General features: G+C 34.5%; 2 protein-coding genes and 1 long non-coding RNA gene across 6 annotated transcripts in view; 2 read left to right on the top strand and 1 right to left on the bottom strand.

Moving 5' to 3' along the window:
- The window catches only part of LOC126816691 (adhesion G protein-coupled receptor A3), a 64,579-nt gene extending 56,514 nt beyond the window's left edge, over positions 1–8,065 (top strand). For both annotated transcript variants that reach the window (XM_050543421.2, XM_050543422.2), the window contains exon 17: positions 231–8,065. In XM_050543421.2, coding sequence (XP_050399378.1) covers positions 231–2,478 — 2,248 coding nt within the window. In that variant the 3' untranslated portion in view covers positions 2,479–8,065. The remainder of the gene's footprint in view (positions 1–230) is intronic.
- A 2,278-nt stretch (positions 8,066–10,343) lies between these two features.
- LOC126816692 (HEAT repeat-containing protein 4) lies at positions 10,344–25,585 on the bottom strand. 3 transcript variants are annotated; one of them, XM_056099436.1, is made up of 15 exons: positions 24,518–25,585; positions 23,596–23,732; positions 23,188–23,331; positions 22,496–22,716; positions 20,859–20,973; positions 20,044–20,360; positions 19,105–19,299; positions 18,571–18,675; positions 17,966–18,149; positions 16,343–16,528; positions 15,783–15,972; positions 14,657–14,852; positions 12,878–12,973; positions 11,544–12,012; positions 10,344–11,498 (listed from the first exon to the last, which is right to left on the bottom strand). In XM_056099436.1, the coding sequence occupies exons 1-15, from the start codon at positions 25,444–25,446 to the stop codon at positions 11,179–11,181; spliced, it is 3,804 nt and encodes a 1,267-aa protein (XP_055955411.1). In that variant the 5' UTR covers positions 25,447–25,585; the 3' UTR covers positions 10,344–11,178. The 3 variants fall into 3 exon arrangements, with proteins under 3 accessions (XP_055955411.1, XP_055955410.1, XP_050399380.1); XM_056099435.1 differs by having other exon boundaries at positions 10,344–12,012; XM_050543423.2 differs by lacking the exon at positions 12,878–12,973 and having other exon boundaries at positions 10,344–12,012.
- Positions 13,834–18,828, top strand: LOC126816695 (uncharacterized). Its single transcript, XR_007678509.2, has 3 exons — positions 13,834–13,923; positions 18,036–18,125; positions 18,611–18,828. It is a non-coding gene; the product is annotated as an uncharacterized LOC126816695 (long non-coding RNA).
- Positions 25,586–26,150: the final 565 nt, after the last annotated feature.

Raw genomic sequence — 26,150 nt, 5'->3', positions numbered from 1 at the left:
CGTCTGCAGAGGATGGAGAATGATGCAAAATTTTCAATTCATAACATCTTGATAACTACTGTAACAATTGTTTAACAGATTTTCCTATTAGAGACTCGACTTTCACAATATTGCACTCTGCTAGAGATTTATAATCCCTCAAATTACACTCAGCAACTTGAAATATTTTCTCAGATATGATGTTGAAAACCTTTTAATTGCTATTTTTTCTTATTCTTTTTTTTTTCCAGTTGTTTTTTGGCGTGGGAGCCGAGTCTTGGTGCATTTTATGGGCCTATAACTTTATTGGTTGTGTTAAATCTTATATTTTTTCTACGCATATCGTGTGTTATTCGTGGAGCTAATGGAAACGCGAGTGAACAAGAAGACTGTACAGAAGAACTGCATGTTAATGAAATAGAACTAGTTCCGAGTCAAGCGGACACAAATTTAGAAGTGCAGACACTGACACCGCGTCGTCAGAGAATTGAAAGAGAGCGTGTTAAGGATGATGATGATGATGAAGAAGACGATAACGAGTCTACTCTAAGTGTGATGGACCAAGAACGTCGACCAATCACACAGCTTCGTGCTATTGTTGCCATGTTGTTTTTGTATATATTAGCGTGGGTGTGCGGTGCCATCGCTGTCGCTAAACCGTTTAAATCTATCATACCTTATCAAGAACTTATATTTAGTTATTTATACGGAGCAACTAGTACAGCTCTCGGTGTATTTATGGTGGTGTACTTCTGCTTATCGCGACAAGACTCTCGATTGAGTTGGAAGAGATTCTTCGGTTGTACTTCTCCTGAATTATACTCAATGCCCGTAAATACGGAGCCTCCAGCATCAACACCCCCTCAGGTTAATGGCAACATTATCAAATCATCAAGTAACATGAATTTATCGACTCATTCTCAAAAATCCACCAACATCGAAAAAGCTAACAGTATGAAGCAAAACCAAAATACACAAAGTAAACAATCGAATATAAATCTAGTCCCACAAACAAATTCTTCAGTCACTGAAGTCTCCATAAACAGTGGTTCCGAAAACTTGCCCAGTTTTTACAACCCGCGGCAAAATGGAGCCGCTAAAAAATTCTGGGATAAAAATAAACACAAGCAAGGTAAAGTGATGAATAAAGACGCTAATCGCGATATTAATTGTAGTAGTATTTCTGACGAGTTGAGTCGTCATTACAGCCAAGGCAGCGACGCTAATACACATCTTAGTATTGAGATTCAAATACAACAGGCTAACGGTGGTGTTTATGGACAAAATATGACCCCCAACTTTCAACAACCCAACAGGATGACCCCTAATCATTTTAAGAGAGGTCAGCAAGTGTATCATGATAGGAATCACATGACACCAACAGGGGTCGTGGGGTCAGAGCATGGAACGGCTAGTCCCGTTAGTTTCATCTCATCACACATTCTACCTCAACATCAACGCTCTAACAGTTCTTGTTCTGTGGGGTCACGACCCAGCGCATTTATCCCGGTTCAGCCCCGTAATAACACACTACCGAGACCCGGAAGAGGGGAAACACCTGATGGACCCACAAGTCCAAACACAAACAATAATAATTATATGAATCGTGAAGGTTCTGTGCCACGATTGCGGGATTTTGATGGTCAGAGTCAAGTCAGTGGATCCGGTCATCAAGATCCAAGAAAATCACCACTTCCACCTAACATGGGACCCAATTTACCAACCCCACCTCCACAATATCAAAACAAATCAAAGAGTCCAGTTCATCAAAATAATGATATCAAACGGGGACGTCAAAGCCCCTACACAGTTCGGACAAGTCCCTACAACTACAGACATAGCCCAAATCATCGACCAATGTCTGGGGAGTACAGTTCTGATGCCAGTAGTCGAAGAAGTCGAGGAAGGCATCCTTATTTCCGAGAAGCTCCTATAGGATCCTATAATCCTGTTGCAGGGGGAAGACAGAGTCCAGCCATGTCAGATTCAACACAATCTCAACATGGTAGAACCGTAGATCCCCGTTATCTGTCTCCAGATTCAGATAATCAAAATAAAGAACAACCAGCACAGCGACCACCAGAAACGGATCATCACTCAGATCCAACTCATCGTAAACGCCATCGCTCATCTCGAGAACGTCGACAATCAAATAAATTACAGGGCATGAGAAAACAGAAATCATTAGGCTGGGATAATGAGTTCAAAGGTCGACCAGCTAAGCAGTATTCATACGCTTACGTGAATCATAATTATCGGGACCGTGTGTTAAGGAAACTGATTAAACAGGCTAGTGAAAGTGACGATTTAGCTAAAAAGGCTTTCTGGCTTCCGCGATCTTTGAGTGAATATGACCGTCTGTGTCAGTCTGGTTTCTGTAAGAGTAACATGGTAGAAGACTCGTCAACAAGTTCAGATGAGGAACACAGTGTTTACGATATTTGGGTACCGCAAGAAAATGGCAAAGACAAATTCTCAAAAAAAGAAACCAGTGTTTAAATTATTACAAACCTGCTCTAGCATAGTTTATTGATTTTTGTATCATAAGTAATGGTATTTTTTACATTTTGTACAAAGAAACAGAAGTGACATTTATTGTTTTCCATATAAGCTTTGAGAGCACTATGTGTGTGTGTGTTTTACGAGGCTTTTTAAACAAAAGAGCTACAATATGGGGACAACCATTGTGTATATAGAAGTATTTGTACATGATTATTGTGGATAAACTGAATTTATTGTATGCTTTATTTTAATATTGAAAAGACATGAAGCTATTTGGCATTCAATTTTTTTTATATTAATGTTGTGTCTTGTTTAACAGAAAATATCTGCTTTACTATTTTATTTTAGCCAAAAAAAAAAATGATAAACTTTTATGGCATTGGTGCAATATTTTAATTCTTTTTTTCATTTTTAGAATGATTATAAGGGCAACTAGACTACTAGAGACCATTACTATATAAGAATAAGTTTATTCATCTATGGAGAATAATTCAATGAACATTGAATAATTTTTCGACACATACCGTTATGCTCTAGTGACATAAGTTCTCATCTGATATCAAATTCCAACTTCCATTAAAGATTTCTGGCATTATGGCACTTGCTCAATAAATGCTTAAATAGTCGATGTTCGTGGAAAAAAAACTGAGAAATAAATAAGATGGAGGCATGAATAAGGTATAAAGTAGAAGTAGTTTAAACTTTAGGTGGCCAATTTTAAGGATTCTTTTGGACCAATATGCTTTTTGGTAAGACTTCCAGTATTTTTAAGTTTATGTGGTATACATATCCACATCTGTTTAATCTGTAATACAGAGCCTTTAGAGTAGTTAAAACATATTATAATCATAGATGGCTATATAAAAAGTTTGAATATAGTACAGGGATTTAACAGTGTTCTAGTGAAGCCTTAATGTTTTACAACTATAGTTGGATCACGATGCCAAAAATAGATTCTTTGATATATAAGCTTATCTAGTCATTTAGGACTGTCAACAACGATACAGCCTTGTTTTCTACCACCATATAGTTGTACTAGTCGTTTAAATTTAAGTATTTAAAAAAAATCTCCCATAGAATTGTTTTTCTTTCTTACATTGAGTCTTCTATTAGACATCTATAAATTGGCAATAAATTAAGAACTACTTTATTTCATTTTTAGAGACGGTCTAAGTACTATTATTTCCAAATTTTCCCACTTAGAGAAGGTCTAAGTAGTAATCTTGAAACTTTAAACTAACTGGTCAGTCTTCAGATATTTAAATAGAAATTGCCCAAAAAATATTATTAATAAATTGGCTTATATGTTATTGGAATGTAAAATTTTATGAGATTTAAAAGGATATGTAAAACTATTTTGTATAATGGATCTTAATGAATATGATCACTTGGTAACATTACTTCTGTGTATTTTGTAAATGAGCAATCTGTTTAACCATATTATCTATTTATAATATATTATAGTATTTTTATCATAAAATGGCTATTTTAATGAAAATTTATACAATATGTATGATATTTACTTTGTAACAATTTGACCAACTACCTGATGTCATTTCACAAAGAATATGTCAATCTCTAGTCTGTGTCAATTTTAGGAAACCACAAGCAGAAGGATAAATTCAATCATTTTATATTTTGTTTCCCCGTAGGGTTAATTAAGTGATCTAGTGCTACTGGAAAACTTACTTTTTACTAAAAATATATTTATGACATGTAAAATAAATAAAGTTAATGTGATCAATAAACTTACAAAAAATAAAATAAGAAATCCTGTAAGTTGTTAATAACATGCATGTCACAGCTAGTTATCAGCACATGTAAGTTATTATGTTGTATTTTATTATATAGCTATTACCTTAGCTCAATAACCAATATAGTTTTTCTTGTATTTTGGATATAGGGATATAGTCTTTATTCCAGATGTCCAGTGTTCATCAATATCTATTTAAATGAAAAACTATTTCAAAGTTAGAGGAGTTGGGTGGCTGAATGGTCAGCGTGTGCGTGTTGTATCATAAGGTCTGTGATTGAGTCAATTGGCGTGGTTTCGATTCCCCGGTTGTATGGGACAAGGACTAGGGTCGCCTGTCTAACCTCATGGGTTTTTTCCGGTTCCTCCCACTGCTAAAGACCCCTACACGCAAGTGAATTATTGAAATAAAATTGAACCATGTTAGTCCCGAAATGACCTAGTTTGTGTTGAGTGGAGGTTAAACCCATTTCTCTCTCGCTCAAAGTCAATATCTGATTGACTTTAAATTTATACACAGCGCTTAAGGTCAGGAGACAACCAATCCTGTTGATTTTCAATGATTTTTATACGTCCACATTCATAATGTGAACGTATTATGCCGTCGCCCCTGTCTGTGTGTGTGTGTGTGTGTATGTATGTATGTGTGTGTGTGTGTGTGTGTGTGTGTGTGTGTCTGTGGTTCGCCTACAGGGCGCAATTCTTCATGGATTTTCTTCAAACTTGGTATACTTATTCCTTATACCCCAAGGAAGATCCCTATTGTTTTTGGTGCATGCCCGACCCCCCGGGGCAGAGCCACGCCCATTTCTAGTATTTGTTTGTTTGTCGTCTACAGGCCACATTTCTTAACTAATAATCTTGAAACTTTGCATACACATTCTTTGTACCCTAAGGAACATCCCTATCGTTTGGGGTGCATGCCCAACCCCCAGGGGCAGAGCCACGCCCATTTTCTTTTCGTGTGTCTTTGTGTCGCCTACAGGGCGCAATTCTTACTGGATTTTCTTCAAACTTGGTATACTTATTCCTTATACCCCAAGGAAGATCCCTATTGTTTTTGGTGCATGCCCGACCCCCAGGGGCAGAGCCACGCCCATTTTTTGTATTTCTTTGTTTGTCATCTACAGGCCCCATTTCTTAACGTATCATATTGAAACTTTGCATACTTATTCTTTGTACCCTAAGGAACATCCCTATCGTTTGGGGTGCATGCCCAACCCCCAGGGACAGAGCCACGCCCGTTTTCTTTTTGTGTGGCTGTGTGTCGCCTACAGGCCACAATTTTTAAGTCATCACCTTGAATCTTTACATACTTGTTCCTTATACCCTAAGGATGATCCCTATTGTTTTTTGTGCATTCCCGATCCCCAGGGGCAGAGCCACGCCCATTTCTTGTATTTGTTTGTTTGTCGTCTACAGGCCGCATTTCTTAACGCATCATATTGAAACTTTGCATACTTTTTCTTTATACCCTAAGGAACACCCCTATCGTTTGGGGCGCATGCCGAACCCCCAGGGCCAGAGCCACGCCCATTTTCTCTCTGTGTGTCTGTGTGTCGCCTACAGGCCACAATTCTTAATCGATCGTCTTGAAAAAATTTCATATGAATTCCTTATACCCTAAGGATGATCCCTATTGTTCTTGGTGCATGCCCGACCCCCAGTGGCAGAGCCACGCCCATTTCTTGTATTCATTGTTTGTTATCTACAGACCGCATTTCGTAACGTATCACCTTGAAACTTTGCATGCTTACTCCTTCTATCCTAAGGAACATCCCTATTGTTTGTGGTGAATGCCCAGCCCCCAGGGACAGAGCCACACCCATTTTCTTTTTGTGAGTCTGTATGTCATTTACAGCCTGCAATGCTTAATCGATCATCTTGAAAACTTTTTTATACTTATACGTTATACCCCAAGGCTGACCTCTATTTTTTTGGTGATTGCCCAACCCCCAGGGGCAGAGCCACACCCATTTTTTTCTTTGTGTCTCTGTGAGTTGCATACAGGCCACGATTCCTAATGGATTGTCTTTGAACTTGGGATATGTTTTCCTTATAGCCTAAGGACGACAACTGCATGTCACACCCCCAGGGGCAGAGTCACGCCCAATTTTTATGTTTATCGTTTACAGGCCCGAATTCTGGATGGATCAACTTGGTATTTGGCATATGTATTCCTTATAGCCTAAGGGCATCAACTATTGATTTTGGTGAATGCCCCAACGCCCAGGGGCAGAGCAACGTCCAGGGGCAGAGCAACGCCCAATTTTTGCCTTTAACGCCCAAAGGCCACAATTCTGAAAGGATTATTTTGGAACTTGGTGTACTTATTCCTTATACCCTAAGGACGGCAACTATTGATGTTGCCATTTCAATAACAGAATGGTACCTGTTTATATTGTTTCCATATCCAACCCCCATGGGCAGAGCCACGCCCAGTTTTTGTATTTATCGTCTACAGACTGCAATTCTGAATGGATCATCTTGGAACTTTGCATATTTATTCCTTATACCATAAAGACAGCAACAATTTATTTTGATACTTGCCCCGACCTCTTGGGGCAGTGTCACACCCACTTTATTGTTAGTATTTTGTCTGTAAATTTGGCAAAACAAACCCGACGCCTAGCCTTCTTTGCCTCTGATCATATTACAGCCATTTCATTTTCATTCTCTTCATTTTAAAAAGTACCATATCAATCAAAGCTGGAATGTGGACGTATATTGCAGCGTTAGCAATGCTCTTGTTTATAGTTACTGCCATAGTTATGGCCCTTGATCACTTGTAGGCGCTCTAATATCTGATTGACTTTAAATTTATACACAGTATTCAAGACGAAGAATCCTATTGATTTCTAATTATTATTTCCGAAGTTATAGCTCTTGATATTAAATGTTTTGTATACTAAACGTATAGGGCAGAACTAGAAGCCAAACAAATTCTAACGATTTCTGATAATTACTTAATGGGTTGTTACTCGTAATCAGATTTTGTAAATGTTTTCATTTCTGACAAAAGAAAAGATATGCGACAACCCTTGTTGACTCCCCGAACCACTTAGCTGTTGTAATCATATGTTAAGTTTCCTGGCAACATTACTAATTTCAAAACAACAGTAAGAAAATTACAGTCAGTTAATTTAAGACATGCTGTCTTTCCACTCCCTCTCTGCTTGTGGTCTTTTAAATCTCAATTTGTTTTATGAACATTAAAAACGGCCTCAATAATGAAAAGTTACATACATGCATGTAGAACTTATGAGAATTAGACATAAGTTAAATTTTACATGTTCTTTGTGAAAATAGTCCTTCTTTAAAATTTAATGATACTTATGAAAACAAAATCATGTAAATAGACGTTTAAATATCTACATTGTATATAATAATAAGTCTAATGTGAATATTGTAATGTATATATATATTATTTACCTAATTATAGAAATAGACAACTACTGTCAGGTTTAACGTGTACATGCGATTTTAATTTATTAGTTTATAAGCAAACTCGTTTCTCAAGTTTTTGTAAAGATTTGTTTTATATAAGTACAAATTTTTTGTAAAATATATATTATTTTTTTTAGTAAGGTATATTTTTTTTGTAATTTTTGTACCATTTGCATGAGTTAATTTTCTATGATATATATATATCTTTGTTGCCTGTTTAGGTCAGCCTCTGTTTTTTTTGTTAGAATTTTTTTTTTCACGAAGATAAGTTATTACCTTCTAAACTTGAAATTTTATGACAATATGTATACAATAAATGAATGCATTTTTAAATTTTGTTTTTTTATGTCAAAAATTATTTATTCCTATCACTGACTAAAATAATAATTACATTTTTGACGACCGCTGACTGATTGGATGGTGTGTGATTTGCCCTATAGACATAAATAATACAAGTTTTCATATTCTAAACACAATATCTACTCCCCGAATTAAACCCTTTGCAAGCTATTATTTGTGTTTTAACAGAGCATGCAAGCCAATAAAAGCCTACAATACAAATAACCCAGGGTTCCCGCGGCTCCGTCAACCATTTTTTCAAGGATAAATATACGTCAAATTCAAGGATTTTCAAGGCCATTTTTTAGCCTAAAGTTACAATTTTTCATCTTAAAAATAACCAAAACATTACCAACTATCGTTATAATCTCATATTTAAAAGGAATTGAAGACATTTGAAACAAAATTAAGGATCTCAACTGAAATTCAAGGATATTTTCCTATTTCCGCGAAATTCAAGGATATTCAAGACCTTGAAAATGAAATTTTAAATTTAAGGATATTCAAGGATTTTCAAGGACCGCGGGAACCCTGTAACCTCGGTAATGATATTAAACATCCTACTTTCCTGTACCAACTTGGGCTAATGACGGGCATACGTCATGCGAGAGAGAGAGAAATGGGGTTTAACGTCCACTCGACACAAACCAGGTCATTTCGGGACAAACACATGGTTCAATTTTAATTCAATCATTCGCTTGCGCGTAGGGGTCTTTAGCAGTGGGAGGAAACCGGAGGACCCGGAGAAAAGCCACGAGGTTGGACAGGCGACCCTACTCCTTGTCACGTACAACCAGGGAATCGAAACCCCGCCAGTTGACTCAATGACAGACCGTATGATACAGCGCGCGCGTGCTAACCATTTGGCCATCCAACCCCCCCATACGCCATGCTGTGTGCTACAAGGAAAATTTTGCTTGGACAGCGACATTTCTGCCTACTGGTACTCTTCATCAAATTCTTTCAAGGGTTCTTTTACATGCTAGCCAACATGTACATGGAACCAAAGTTTTCAGTCCCGTCCAAACATTTAGATCACTTATAGGCTACCAGAAAGCTCTCTTTTTATACCAGGTCAGGTTGGATGGCCGAATGGTTAGTGCATGCACACTGTATCATAAGTATACAGGTCACAATTCTATGGAATACAATTACTGCTTTTTACTGAGCGACGTTTCGACTAGGCTTCTCTAGTTATTATCAAGCTATGATAGAATTGTATACTCTAGTTCAATTACTAAATGCCATTGAAACAGTTTATCAGACTGTATCATAAGGTCTGACATTGAGTCAACTGGCGTGGTTTCGATTCCCCGGTTGTACGTGACAAGGATTAGGGTTGCCTGTCCAACCTTGTGGGTTTTCTCCGGGTCCTTCCACTGCTAAAGACCCCTATATGCAAGCAAAGTATTGAAATAAAATTGAACCATCTGTCAGTCCCAAAATGACCTAGTTTGTGTCAAGTGGACGTTAAACCCCATTTCTCTCTCTCCCATCCAAACCAAATGACTAGACACCGTTCCTTTCCAGACCCCAGATCCTACACCACTTGTCAAGGGAAAACCATGCTGGAAAACCGAGAATAACTAGCACCACCAACACTCGGTTAAAAAAAACTAAGAATAAAACAAAAAGACCAATAATGGTGTTTGATGTTGGGTCATTTCGGACTAAGACAGGCGTTCCTACTTGTACTAGCATATGATAGAAACGCCCACCAATTTATTCAATGGTGGACCTTATCATCTAAAGAGGCCACATTAAGTCACCTGTGATATATAAAGTGACATTTTAAACAAACCAAGTCAAGATTAATCAAGACTATTATATTCCCCATCGCCAAAAATCTGATATGTGTCAATTCTGGAGTGGTATTATGACTTAATGGGGTTTCTCACGGTACTGGGGTTGCCTGGTGTCCTCCCACTGTAAAAGATCCATCATAGCTGCACCCAAGAGCATTAACGTAGAATTGCCATGTTAGTCTCATTATATTGGATGTTCGGAGGTTTGGGTGGCCGAATGGTTTACGTATGCACATTGGATCAGAAGGTCCTTCATTGAGTCAAGTGGTGTGGGTTCAATTCCCCGCTTACTTGTACGTGACAAGGAGTAGGATTGCTTCTCCAACCTCATGGGTTTTCTCCGTGTCCTTCAGTTTTCTCCCGCTGCGAAAGACCCCTTAGTGCAAACAAATTACTGAAATAATTGAACCATATGTTAGTCTCAATATGACCTAGTTTGTGTTAAATCCCATTTCTGTCTCTGTCTCACACATTTGATGTTAAACATCATGGTATTTAAAGAACAATGTTTAAATTCAAATATTTCTTTCGTTTATTTAAATATATATATACACAAAATAATATATCACAACAATTAATCAGCAGGTATACTTATCACAGTTACGCCATTTATAAATAAAATAACTAAAAAACAAACATTTAACTATAAAGGATTACGTGTAGATAGACAGAGTTCGGAAAATTTAAAAAATCTCTTACAGGGGGCTCAATTTTGAGTTGAGAGAAGACTGGTGAATCGTGATATTATTCCTTGCTTGGAAAACCTGTTGGATTGGTAGATACTTGATTGACATCTTTAAAGGGATTGAGTGAATTAAATTCCAGAACAGGACTAGATAAAACAGATTACAGCCAAATGAAATTTTACAAACTATATACTTGAGGCCCTTTTAATCATAAACAGAGTCTAAAATTAAGTATACATGCAATTTTCCTGTCAAAATGTAAAGAAACAACCCTTTTCAGTTGATGTGAAATGCTTGCCATATAAATTGGAAAAAAGAAAATTGGCCTATGTTTAAATTGAAGTGAATAGCATGATAAATGCAATTACCACACTATTGGGAATTTTATGGTTATCTGAACTTTAAGTACAAAAGGCGTTAATTTGGAAATTGCAAGCAAATCACATAAAAGTTCGGACCATTTTTGCATTTCTTAAAATAATTATCAGAGCTTATAGATTTTTGCAGATATTTTTTTGACAACTTGGCGAGCAAACTTGAAATTCTAACCAGTCATTACACAGTAATGCTAGATTTTTGTGGTCTGTTAATTTTAATAACGGTTTCAAATCAACCGGAATTCAAATAAATTTATTTAAATGATATTTTTGGAAACAACTTTTTCTGACTACAAATTTTCTTTCTGAGGTTTAATTGGTTGGTTTGCACTTAAACCCTCGTCAATCTCTCTTAAATTGTCAATCATAGACGAATATCTCGCATTCAATGTTAACAAACTTTTTCTGGCTTCTGCATTTATTCTCTCCCTTTCACGCAAAGTTTCTCTACTCATTAGAGTGCGTCTGTCTGAAGATTTACCCATACTCCTCTCTCCATAGGATGGCGTAACTGGAGATCTGTAATCCGTGGAATCGATTCTAATACCAACAGGTTGTTCTCCCTTTGCATCTTTGCTTGCTACATCACTCAACAGTGATTCACCATCACCTGCATCTTTGCTTGCTACATCACTCAACAGTGATTCACCATCACCATCATCTCGTCTAACTTCATTTTCTCTGGTTGGTTGTCTTGACTTATCCTCAGAAGTGAAATACGACCTTGTATCGTCTGTTTCTGACTTTGTATCAAATTGAGAATTTAAATCAAAATCAGATTTTAGATCTGTATCAGTTTTAAATTCAACTCCATCGCTTTCTTCAGGTATTCGATCCATATGTGACCTATTGGATAGTGCAGATGTCAAAGGTCTTTGACTTTCTGATTCTGATTCTTCATCATCATTTTCTGATGACTGACTTGAAGGTCTTGTACCTGGGGTTGAGGGTGCATTTATGATTGGAGATTGATAATCTGCATCAGGGCGTGACAAAATGATCTCTACCTCCCTGTTTGGTGTCAATGTTTCATTTCTGGATTTAGAGTTGGCAGATGAACCACTGCTACTCTGACTTCGTCCTTTAATTTTTTGTAAAACTTCATCTCTAATGTTTTCTCTCTCCTAAAAAATACAGAATACAAATTATTTTTACTATTCCTAGATAAATGTTGGTATATAGAGGGGAGAGGAATTGGATTTAACGTCCACTCGACACAAACTAGGTCATTTCGGGACTAACATATGGTTCAATTTTATTTCAACAATTTGCTTGCACGTAGGGGTCTTTAGCAGTTGGAGGAAACCGGATGACCTGGAGAAAACCCACAAGGTTGGACAGGCGACCCTACTCCTTGTCACATACAAACTGGGAAATCAAAACCACGCCAGTTGACTCAATGACAAACCTTATGATACAGGGCACGTGCTAACCATTCGGCCATCCAACCCAGTATAAAAAGAAAGCTTTCTGGTAGCCTATAAGTGATCTAAATGTTTAAATAAGGTTCAAGCAATGAAAACTGGCACAAAAATATCTTAGTAGAGTTAGAAGACTAAATCTTTTGACTGCAAGGTCGACTGTTTTACTAGTTCATTTCAGGACTAATATATGGTACAGTTGTTTTATTTATAATAATTCGCACACAAGTCAAATCTTTAGAAATGAGAGGACATTGGTGAACCCAGAAAAAACCCACGCTTTCATCACTCAATTAGAATCAAAGTTATCATGTTCCAAAGTATTAGTAGAACAAATTGCTTATCTCTACTAGACTCAAGCAGAAAATTCTCATGATCGAACTCTTGTCAAGACATTCACATTCACCATATCAACATCTACACCAGTTGAACATTCTACCTGAATTACAATCAGAGTTATTGTGTCCCAAAAGGTGTGACAGGATGACAGACGGACAAACACATTTCAATAGTCTTCTGCTTTCTCTGAAAGGCTGGGGACAAAAAACTCTTTTAATGATACTGATACCTTTCTTTCTTGTAAAGTACATTTACTGTCCATTCTATGATCTAAATCAGACTTGGTGTTCATCCGTAGATATTTGTTAGATCGATAGAAAAATCGCTGTATTATTGGTGAGAAAAGAAAAGGTGCAGAAAAGTGATATTAAATCTAAAGATTAGTGAGATTTATGAAAAACAAATAAATTATAATATTAAAACAGGTTTAATACATATTAAAGAAGAACTATCACTTTGGCTTTGGCATTAAATTGGGTCTATTTTAAATTTTGTTGTATACAAAATCTGACACAGATCTATTGATCCAGGCAGCTGACAGTCAAATTTATGTGTCAACAAATTTGGTAGGCACATGATTTTCAATAGTTAGGTAAGCCAAAGGTTATTCTGAATAAGATGTATAAAATTCATTCCATTTATTTTCATGGTGGAAGTGATAATTCCTCTTTAAAATATTAAATGTATATCTAAATTAGAATAAGATACATGTATATCTAAATTAGAATAAGATACATGTATATCTAAATTAGAATAAGATACATGTATATATCTAAATTAGATAAAGGATACATGTATATATCTACTGGTATATTAAAATAAGACACATGATATATCTAAATTAGATTATGATACATGTATATCTAAAGAAACGTGAATGGTGTTATGCTAGTAAAATTAGTGCATGGGTTATGGAAAATAATAAAATTTAACCGGGTATAACAATAATTATATTTATAGGGGAGACATAGTGCTAAAGTTAACTGACAGTAATACTTTTAATTTTTCTTTCCCACAAAGCTAAGTCATAATTTTTTTTGAATGAGATGCATTACCTAATCAAAACAACATTAAGTAAGATTTCAGGCATCAGCACCAAATCAATTAATTACACAAAGGTATACATTGTTACAATATACATTCAAATACCATTAATATAAAACTGCAAGTACTTGTTAAAAAGATGATGATGAACGTTTGTGGAGAAGAAATGACAGTTTTCTAATGTTAAAATAAATATCTCTTGGGGAAAGTTTTGTAAAACAAGAAATTGATGTGAGTATTAATTTGACAACCAGTTTTATACTTTTTTTTATAAAATGACTAGTTGAATTTGGAGTCCACTTAATATTATTCAGATAATTACATCAAAATTTGGGATAAAAGTTCAAGATTACGATTGATTCTTATCACTTCTGGTATTTTATAAGGAGGATATTGCTAATTTCACCATACTTTATTATGATGTTAGGTACAGATAAGGATATGAAAGTCAATGAAATTGTCAACAGTTCTTAATTTTACCATACTTGATTAGGTTATAGTACTCATAGATCTGGGTATAAAATTAAACATACATTGTGCAAGAGCTAAATCTGCCAATTGCAGGTCTTTCTTTAGGCCTAAAATGTTATCTAAATTATTAATTAGACATTAATTAACTTATCCTGACCATAATCAACTCTCGATGTCAACGATAGCCTGCGATATTTATTGGATTATGATCCGATTTGGTGCTCAACTTTCATTCATGATTAAATCAAAAAATGGATAATCGAGACTATGTTTTTTAGAAAAGATGATCGAGGCTAGGCCGAAATTTCAATTTTCAGCAAATTACCTTTACATTATCTAGTTTTTAACTATTATAGTGAGAACTGCCAGCTCTTTATCTAATCTCCCATAATGTATCTTTCTTTAATACAGTTAACACATCAATTTCTTGCTATTTTACAGTGTATATGTGGTGCTATTAATAAATATAAATTCTAAAGTTTTTATATCTTACAATTACTTCTTCTTGAGCTTTATAAATCATTCTTGACAAGGTTTTCTGTTTTTCTTCATTTTTCTCGTTTGTAAGAATCTGAGTGGCGATGATGCTCTGATCACATAGTTTCCGTACTTCATTTTTGATCTGTGCCACTGTATCAATATCTTCATTACTACTGTATCCAAGTTGTTTTAATGTTGAACTCATTTCTCTGAAAATATAAATTAATAGATATTTTAATTTTCATCTTAAAGTAGCTAAGTCTCTAACTCAATATCATCCAAAATCTTCGACACTGAAAACACGAATTATTTGTCGGTTTAAATCAACATTGATGTTGTGATCTTGCCTTCTGATATCCAATATTTAAAGACAAAATAAACATTTTACAATTGGTACACGATTCGTGTAGCATAATGCGTTTCAGCGCTATTTGTAATAAGGGACTTGAAAAACGAGGCTAGGCATATTCCACAAGTCATGTCAAACGGTGACATCATATTCTTATCTGGAGAGCATGGCCATTAAATACTATTGGCGTAGACTGGAATAACCAAACGCTAGAGATTGAAATTCGATTGAGAATACTGGCGTATTTCGCCGAACCTAACTGATTAGAAATTACGGTAAAAACAGAAACAATTGAATGTAAATCAATTTATATACATTCATATTACATTATTGTATGCGTTGCGACCCATTTGTGCCAATTTCTTGGTCCCAAATATTAGCGACTTAGCTCCTTCAAAGGTACTTCAATTGTAAGTGTGCAATGTTCTAAATTGACAGAATTGCAATTAAGTGACATGAAATTCAGTCTTGTTCTAGTTCTGATAACTGAGGTGGTGTGAGTAGAATCGTTAAGTAATTAAACCCATCGAGCATGTTTCAGATGGCGTGGTTTGGTTGAGATATTTTCTTATTCAGTCGGTACATGCTTGGTAGCCTGAAATCACTTTCACTAGTATACGGTCCATAAAATTTCACAGCTAGTTTCAGCGTCACCTTTAAAAAGTGTGAACGGCGGATGTCAAAAAAAAAAGGGTAACGTCACACTTTCAGAGATCAAAGACCTTGCAGTGGTTTGAGGTGCTAGAGGGAGAAGTAATATCAGGCAGTCAAAGTTCTAAAAGTGACTTACTCTCTAACAACAGAACTTCCTTCAACTAACAATCTTTCCTGAAGTATTTCTATAAAATCATCTTCCTTGTAACCCAGTAGAGTTAAGGAATGACACGCTTCAGCTCGGACACCAGCTTCTTCTTCAAATCGTAATGCCCACAATAAACTATCTATTATCTTCTGACTAGATATACCTATTTTACCTAGAGCTGTAAAATTAAATAAATTTTATTAATATTATGATACTGGGTATAATAAAGCTAATAAAAAAAGACAATTTTCCTAAAAATAAAATAGAAGTATTTGATTATGTCTACATTTAGTTTTTATGCAAACAAATTTGGAGAGTTTTCATGGGCTGATACCTCTAGCTGCTCATTTTGATCTCATATAAATTCTTCATTACTACTGCTAATAAATAAAAACTGAACTCTTAATTTTTGCTATAAAAATCGTCCTGAAATGTTTGAAGATCAAGGGGGAGATAACAAGAGAACAACATTTAATTCTATAAATAAGTAAGCTTATGGTGAAATTAAATTTCATCTTTATTGAAATACAAACTTGGATTATTCATACCTTGAATAGCTAAGGCTTTGACTTTCCATGTAGTGTCAAAGGTCGCCAGATATAGTAGTTTATTTAGAATTTGTTCATCTTTTATTAATAGATTACCACAAGTTATACAAACTTCCATTCTAACAGAAACATAGGCATTATCAAAACAATCTAATATAGCTGGTAATAGTTTAGTTGTCATTATACCTGAAATATAAAATATGTTAAACTCTAAAACATTCCATTAAACGAATAACGTGGCAGATAAAATGTCAAATACTAAATGATTAGTAACCTTTACTTTTATAAGTGCAAAAATTATTCACATATGTCAATTATAACCAATGTTATTCTGATTTGAACTTTACAAGTTCCTATTAAAATCAGCTAATAAAATCAACATAAAAACAACAGACAAAACTCCCATTGTGGGTAATCCAGTTTATAACTACCGATTTCAAAGTTTGTGAATTTCTGTATAACCTAAACACATTTTGAAAGGTTTAATATAAATAGTTTCTGGTTTATTTACCATATATTTCATTCATTTAAACTTAAAGGAGTTAAATTTGTTTGCTATAGGTTAAACCAAGCCAACAGTGAGGCTTAATATGCCTCCCCCCACCGAAATCCCCAAAATAAACAGATCTGACTCATATTAATTAACTGCACATTTATCTTTTTCAAAAGTATTCAGTAATCAAAGCAAAAGATGTTCACGATCAAAATCAGTCAAGGTTTTGAAGTACCTGGCCGTGAAACTATACACTAAGTTTCATCATTCTCCATCAGTTAGTATCAAATTAGTATCTTGTCCCAAAGCATCGTTCAATGAAATTGCTTAGCTCTGCTTAGCTTTGGCAGGAAATATTAATCATTGAACTCAGTTCGTCTAATGAACATCTATTCCGCAATTAAAAGCAGAGTTGTTATGTTCCAAAGTCTTGACCAATCAATTGCTTATCTCTACTTAGCCTTTAGAAAGCAGAAAATTCTCATCATCAATCTTAGTTAATGTATTAATGATATAGTTTCATCGCTCTCACCCATTTAGAACCAAAGTTATCGTATTCCAAAGTCTCAACCAATCAAATTGCTTATCTCTGCTTAGCCTTAGTGGAAAATGCGCATGATCAAACTCTGTCAAGGCATTGACCTACCATGTTTGAACATTCTATCTCAATTAGAAGGAACATTATTGTGTCTCAAAGAGTGTGATGGATGGATGGATGGACAGATCTGTTTTAATAGTCCCCTGCTTTCTTCGAAAGGTGGGGGACAATAAAGTGCTAACTGCTAAGTCAGGATGATCTGACACAATATTTTTATGATTGATATTTATAGTAATAGACATGATCAAGGTGGTCAACAAGCCATCATGGCTTAAAGTAAGTTAAAGGTAGACCGAAAAAAGCTATAAAAGCCATAAAAGATATAAATCATTTTGTTTTATTTTTGGATTACTGTGTTGACAGTAGAAAACACAACTGATTAAATCTTAACTGGCTTTATTTAATAATCTAAAATTTTCAACGAAGTTAGGTCGGCATTCCACAAAACAAATCAACATATAAAATCTAGTTAATAAATAGACAATTTTATTTTTAATCCAGACCAATATGGTCTAGTCCTATTAAAGCTTACCAAGATGTCCAACTCTACTAATGGCTTCTAATTTTAATCTTTCATCATCACCCATTATTTTATCTTTCAGATCATCATGAACATCACGTCCATGACCTGTTTTACCAAGTGTCTGGGCAGCGGCTTTCCGTACTTCAACGTGCCAATCTTTCCACATCAAGTAAGAAAGTTTATTTGTTATATCCTAGGGGTAACAAAAATAATTATATACATATTTACTTTTATAAGTAACAAATAAATATAATTATATACATATTTAATGATATATACTTCTATCTATAAGTAACAAGTATAATATACACATTTCATTATATATACTTCTATAAGTAACAAATACAATTATATACACATATAATCCTTGAGTGCCATTTAGCGATTGAGCACATTAAAAACACAACACAATTTATATGTAAAACAATCACGTTTATACACATATAGCACAACGTTTCGACAAGATAAACTAGTGATTGTTTTACATACTAATTGTGTTGTATTTTTTTTATTATATACACATTTAATTATATATACTTCTATAAGTAACAAATATATTATATAATATATATTTACTTAATTTTTTTAGACAGGAGTACTAATTAGTTTCTTACCTTATTTATAGTACCATCTAATGTTGGAAATATTTTACAGGCTATAAAACGATGTCTCCAACTACTACTATTTAACTGTTCTCCTACCAATGAATGGATCAGAGTCTACAGAAAAGAAACAGTGGACAATAGTCATTGCTGTTTTAAAAAGTTATTGCAGTGTACAACAAATAAGTCATTGCTGTGTAAAAAAAAAAGAATAAAAAGAAGAGCAGTTCTGTTTTTTTTTAAAAAAAGAAGCCATTTCTGTGTTACAAATAAAGTCAATTCTGTGTTACAAAAATAGTCATTTCTGTGTTAGTCATTTCTGTGTTACAAAAACAGTCATTTTTGTGTTACAAAAAAAAGTCATTTCTGTGTACAAAAAAAGTCATTGCTGTTTAAAAGTCAATGCTATTAAGCTTTTTGCCATGAATTAATTTGATCACCACATCATACAAAATATTTATTTGGGGTATTCATTTGTTATTTTACAGTATGTTAGAGATATCAAGCATTTTGTTAAAATGATCTTCAAAGTTTTACATAACTTACCGTGCTTGCGCTCATCTTGGCCAACAGCTGAATTGCCTGTTCATGCTTGATTGAATCTTCTGTTGCCAATAACTGTCGGATTACTTCCCCTGCTACGTCCGAATCGCAAACACCAAAATGAGCCAGACATTGTGCGGCTGCCCATCGGTCAGCCATACTTTCACTAAACAACAGTCCTCGTATAATTTGTTCAGCCTAAAAAAAACAAATCATTAAGATCTGTCAAAGATTTACATAATCACATGAAGCAAAATGGCCAAGAGATCTAGTATCATTACCAAGTATGATTTCTTTATAAATGTACAAATTTGTACTTGTTATTAATGAAAGAATGTGCACTCTTATCCTAAATAAGTTATACTTTGCTCTTTGCATTTTCAACATTTTAAAAATTTCAGCATTAATTTCTTACTAGGTGATTTTGAGATTTGATATTTTGTTTATTTCTTGCCAATCTGATTAAAATACAGATCTATATTTTGTTTCGTTTATTTATACTTTCGATGGCCTACACTACATGAAGATCTGACCAGTTGTACTGGAAGGTTGCGTCAGAAGGCTTTTGTCCCTATGACGTCAGACATTGATTAATCAATCAGAGTTGACCTTTCTAGTGGTTTACCCACAGTTCCGTGCATGGCACTCCAAGAAGTCGCCGTAACACCTGTTATATAACAACTCTTCCAGATCCTAGTGTAGCGCATGCATTACGTACATCACCTGACCATCAACTTTACTTCAGTAACGGAACCATGGTGGCTTGGTAAACATAGCACTAGCTCACAAACCAGGATATAAACCCAGTGTTGGCTGGTCTCCACTTGTCAGCAGTCCACTCAACAGAAACTAGGTTATTTCAGGACTAACATATGCTCAGATGGTGTAGAATAGTTGGGCTTTAGATCAAATTTTATTTCTTTTCGTATATATTCAAGTTACCTTATCTGTCGGTTTATCAAGAGAGAACAATGTTACAGCTGCTGCTTTTTTAACTTGATCATGTTTATCATCTAACAAACAATCTAACGCCTCAAATAAAAACACAGGTAAATTATTGATGGCATTATTCTGTTGTTCCTGATATTCTAGATGCAAGCTGCCTTCTTTTGGTGGTTTGTATTCTGCTGCCTTGCCAATAGTTGCTATGGCTTTAAGCCGAACATGAGGTTGAATATCGGCCATATCTTGCAGAAGATCTTCAGGACTGCTATCAATAAACTGTCCAGTTAGTTGCCATTTATTTCGCCATTCATCAACTGAAAAAGTCAATCTCAGAATTATCAAAAGGAACGGTGCAGACATTGTAGAAGAAAAACACCATAATTATTATAAAATCTGGTGCAGGACTGAGGACTAGTGCTGGGTATTGCCACGCACGATACTATACGTATTGTGATTCAGGAACAACAATACAATTCGTATCACGATTCATTACCAGGTCAATATTTACCAAGAAAACAAGCGGATAAATGAATAATTGATATTTTACGTAGATATAAATCTGTTTTATAGTACGATATTAATGTGGATCAAAATAAGGACCAAAACAATTTAAGAGTGTTTAAGTATCTATGGATAATGTGTGATGTGGATAATTAAGCGTTACAGATTACTAACTGAAGCGACAAAACAACATAAAAATCAACCAGACATCTTCTGCTCTTAACAAATTTGGAGACACTGACTAGCATTTATCACATAATAGAGTAGTTGGATTGTATTTAATTCCTCTCACTGAGCAGTTTTCTACTTACTGATTTGAGCAAGTGCTGGATTTTGTTTTGTAACTTTTTTAATAACAGCATCTGATGGTACTACTTCTACTGGTTCACTGCCTGCTGGTAGACATTTTAACTTCTTTGTTGCTTCCTTAAACATTCATAAATTTATAACTTTAAAATACCTGGTGTTTACATTTACCCTTTTTCACAGAGACAAAATCACTAATCTTCAACTTGTTTCTCTCTATTTCCCTAAGTTTTATAAATTGGTCTCGGTGCCGATTTCTGCAGAAACCGAACCCAGTATCACCTTTCGAATTAAGAAATAAATAATAAACACTTTACTGAATTTAAAATGAAATGACAAAGTGTAAAAAATTAAAGTATCAATGACATTGGCAAAAGAACTTGTGGATCAAAGAAAACATATTCAGATGACCTAATTCTACTAACAGTATGGAGGTAAATATTGTTGCTTGTAGTTGTATAGAAATACCCAGAGAATATTCCCCGTTTTATAACCATTAGTTATTGAAGCAACAGGTATGAAATATTTTGTAATACTTGTTAAAAATATAAGGATACATGTAGGTTATTAAAAAATATTAGTTTACAATCTGATTAAAATACAGATCTATATTTCGTTTCATTTTTTTTTCTACTTTCTATGGCCTACACTACATGAAGATCTGACCGGTTGTAGTGGAAGGTTGTGTCCGGGGTCCTACAAGCGGCTTTTCACCCTATGACATCAGTGTTGATGCTTCTAATAGTTTACCCGCAGCTGCATGTATTGCAAACCAAGAACTCGCCGTAACAGACCGTTTCATTGGCTAATCCCTCACTTCAAACAGAACGCAGGTTATATAACAACTTTTCGAGATCCTAGTGTCGTGAACTATAAAAAACAGAACGAAAACAGGATCTGTGTTCTAATCAGATTGATTAGTTTATTACTTCCCTTAGATTATCACTTCGATGCATCAATTAGCACTATAGAAATACCTTGCAAACTACAATATTGTGAAAGTTGAATGTCTAATAGGAATATCAGTTTACAAATGATTCAATGCCCTTTTCAGTATCTACAAAGTTACGATAAATTGAAATTTCATCGATCTATGCTGCTCAAGTGTAACAAGACACTGTTATCTATTATTGTTTGTGGAGAAACTTGAAAGGCCTAATTTAAATCAGATCAAATCCAAGCTGGGAGATTATCTAGCGTTTTCTTAATTAAATGTTAAATAATCAATTGGAGTACATATTTAGCATGTATTAAAAGGCGTTAATGCCCAAAAAAGATGAATTTTCTTGGAAATTCTGTAAATTCATGCTAAAAAGAGACCGGTGTGTACGATGCCATAATTTATTCAAGAACTGATCTAGATCAGGGGAACCTTCGTTTGCTATAAATACTTTTCATCTTTCCGCTTGTACCTCCATTATTACACAACAACCGGTCAGACTGTTCTGTGTCCTCTGGGTTATTTTACACATGGAACAAGTACATGTATGCAAAGTCTTAATGAGAATGGTGTTGAAAAGTTGTCTGAATGTTTTAGACTGATTTAACTTTTTATTGACAGCATAGAGCAAGTTCACAGGATTACCTCAATAAGTTTTTTGATTTCATCAAATAGTTTTAGTTTTAGTTTTAGAAAACTTACATCAAGTGGTTCAGGTAAAGCTTTCCATCTTCTAGCTCCTTTAGTTGGACGCTGATATCTTGGAGAATCATCAGTACCAACTTTACCTTCCTCAGTGTCAGCAGGATACCATGTCTCTGATGATCCTGGATATTCTTTCTGTAATTGTTTTTCATATTTATTCTGACTGGACATTACAATCTTCACTTCCTCATTTTCACCTTGATATAACTGTTCGGTTCCTGAAAAAACAAAAGATATCATAAAGATATGACTCAGATCATCAGAGCCATGCTGGCTCAGTGGGTAGGCGCTGGCTCGCTAAACTGGGGGTTGAAATAGGATTTTATGAACATTTGAAGAATAGCATAGTCTTGAATTTCATTGCTACAGTCGTTACGATAATAAACAAAGTCTTGATTATCCATTCTTAAATTAAATCATTAAATGGCGATAATTTTTCAATCTGTTCAAAATTGTCTAGAGAGTTGATTGTATGTCATGTGTATGAATGTCTAATTAATAATTTATATAATATTTTGAGGCCAAAAGAAAGATCTGCAATAGGCAGATTTAGCTCTTACATAATGCATTTTTAAAGGAGCAAGTACCTGGATAAGTTTACCATAAAAGGGGAAAAACATGCATTGTCATCTGTATTGATTTTGGCTAAAGTTTTACAACAAAGACTGACTACAGCCACATATACCAACCTGTCAACCATTCTCTTTCAAACATATTATCTGTCTCTATTAATGTATCACCAGCTTTAGGGTTGAACGAATCTCGTAGAGTTGGGGGAGGAGGGATTTCATATTTCTTTACTTGAATATCTCGAGCTGTGGTGTTAATAGCACCTGAAACATACAAAAATCATTTCAATCTACACTTTAATTTGTTTTAAAATATCATTTGTGTCATCTTTTTCTATACTGTTTTACTATATTGTATAAAAATGATCATCTTAACTATGTTTCATATAAATTATCTGTTTCCTGATGAATACATAAGAACTAAGTCAAAATATTATAGAATGAATAAACAAAGAAATATTGATTGAATCCACAACTATTGGTTCTTATAACTAATTTATTGTTATATTAATTTTAATAAATTTTTACCCATTTCTTCCTTTTTTATCTTTTTTCTTTGTTTACGAAAACCAACCGGTTGACGATAAAAAGGGGCTTCATTATCATCAGAATATGGATCTCTGGCTTTTCGTTCCTGGTCGGTTTTAAAAACTTTCTCCAATAAACTAAAAATAAAAAAATTTTCAGGATTATAGAGGCCTTCATCATATAGTTTAAAACATAGAAACGAAAATAAACTCATTTTGTTCCTGGTCTGTTTTAAAAACTTTCTCCAATAATCCAAGAATAAAAAAAAATCAGGATTTTTAGGCCTACATCATATACATGTAGTTTAAAACATAGAAACAAAAATAAACTCATTTTGTTCCTGGTCTGTTTTAAAAACATTATCCAATAAACTAAAAATAAAAAAAATCAGGATTTTATAGGCCTACATCATGTAGTTCAGTGATTCTCAACAGTGTGCCACGGCACACAGGTGTGCCACAAAATCTTGCTGAGTGTGCTGCGAAATTTTGAACAGCAAACTAAGAAAATGCGAAAAAACATGTGATCCCAATAGAGTATTCACTGGTGTCTACTGGTATGTTTATTGCTGTGTTTTTCTTATCTAGTTTGACTCATGGTATGTGTCTATGAATTGCCATGCTTTTATTTTGCAAAATTCAAACATTTTACACATATATATCTAGCCAGGTGTGCCGCTATTTTTTCATATGTTCCAAGGTGTGCCGTAAGCCGTTAGTAAAAAAGGTTGAGAACTACTGATATAGTTTAACACATAGAAACGAAAATAAACACATGAATAATGAGGAGCATATCTTCATTACTATATTCTTTTGTATTGTTTTTATAAACTTAACTTTATTAGCTTTTTAACCACAAGGAATTACTGCTGTTTTTTTTTTACACAATTTTTAGAATATGTGACAAAATAAAATACACTTACACAGCTTCTTCTTTCTTCCACTTCTTTTTAGGTTGTTTTTTACTTTGTTTATTTTTAACTTGAAATTCTGTTTCGCTGCCGTCATCACGGATTAAATCAGTGTGTTCTGGTTTACCATACCACTCTTCTAATAATTTACTCAAATCTTCACGCCCTTCCTTGCAGGTCATTTTTTGATGGACGATCCAATTGGCTGTCATCGGACTGATTACAGACATTAAATACGCTCCCCAATCATGTTTCTTTTCTTTAGACGATTCCAATTCAACTGCTTGAGCACTCTCAGTTTCGTTTTTCACGTTGGTGTCAGTTTTGGGTTTTGTTTCTGCCTTTTTCTTTGTTAACGGTTTTTGGCCATCAATTTCAGTCATAAAAAATGCTTGTTCTTCTGATTCTTCAGTTCCTACCTCCCCTCCTTCAGAACTTAAGCTTGAAGTTTCTCTTTCAATCTTTCCCCTCAAGACAGCGTCTTCGTGCATCTTTAATGCTTTATGCATGACTTTTTTCTTCAATGGTTTCAGCGTCTTTTGCTTACCAGGAATACAAGGCATGTGTCTCCTATCAGTACCACTGGCATTGTGACGTCCAACGATTAAATTTCTTTTGGGTGGAATTGGAATAAGTTGACTGGCGTCTATTGCTTCCCAGAAATATTTATCATCATATGGTAACATGTGAAAACAACGATCGCGAACAACATCTTCCGAAAAAGCCAAATCTCCACTTATTTGGTTGATGTATGTTTTTTCAAGTGGGTAGTGGTTTTTCTCAGAGATATCAAAACTAATAGCTCTCTGTATACTCAAACTTGAACTCTGATCTATTTTGGATCTGGAGATCATAAAATCAGAATCTTCTGAGCCTATTTGTGGCATTTTTACTCGTGCTGCACACGGAAAATGAAGTGGGGCCTTAACACTCTCAGCCATTTTGACTCGATCTGATTTTTCTACCAGACTAAATTCTAGTACCGGTAAGTAGTATTCAAAAGTTAACAGTTATCAGCAGTGATTTTTTTTTTCTGGTTGATGACTTTTTTCATTTTTTCTTGACCATCTTATTTTACCTAGCCACCTAAAAGTATTATACATATTCATTATTCATAGGAAATACATTTTTTAGCAAAAGTTTACAAACAATAATTAATCACTGTTATCAAAGATGTATTATGTAAGACCTAGAAAAAGGCCTGACAGTTCTTGCTAAAAAAATAGGTAATGAAAAATGAACTGAAAATTTCAGTCAAATTACTTCATTCTGAGCGAAGTTATTGCTGTTTGGAGAATAGTGGAGTCACGCTTGTCATTGTTACCATTTTTACGATAGTAAACAATGTCTTGATTATCCATTTTTTAATTAAATTATTAAACGACGATCTTGTTTCAATCTATAAAAAATCGTGAGCATACGATAGTCTAGAGTTGATTGTGGTCTTGTTGATAAATTTACAGAACATTTGAGGCCAAAAGCAAGACCTGACATAGATAGATTTAGCTCTTACATAATGGATCTTTAATATCATCATTACAATAACTTCAGTTTAAAGTTTTAAACAAACATATTTATTGCATTTAAAAGAGATCGAAGTGGTGTGTGGTACTTCTTACACTTAAATTTAAAGAAGAATTATCAC

This window comes from Patella vulgata, chromosome 3 (assembly GCF_932274485.2).
Source record: "Patella vulgata chromosome 3, xgPatVulg1.2, whole genome shotgun sequence".
Lineage (NCBI taxonomy): Eukaryota > Metazoa > Mollusca > Gastropoda > Patellidae > Patella > Patella vulgata.
Note: the sequence above shows the minus strand (reverse complement) of the source record. Positions and strands in the feature narration are given on the sequence as shown.

Bases quoted from the DNA above. Each gene is read 5' to 3' on its own strand.
- LOC126816692 (XM_056099435.1), bottom strand. From the start codon at position 25,446: ATGGCTGAGAGTGTTAAGGCCCCACTTCATTTTCCGTGTGCAGCACGA. The intron at 23,332-23,595 runs GTAAAAATTTAT...TGTATGTTTCAG, and splicing joins GATAAAAAAGGAAGAAATGG to GTGCTATTAACACCACAGCT. The intron at 18,676-19,104 runs GTAAGTTATGTA...TCTTTTCTGTAG, and splicing joins CCAAGATGAGCGCAAGCACG to ACTCTGATCCATTCATTGGT.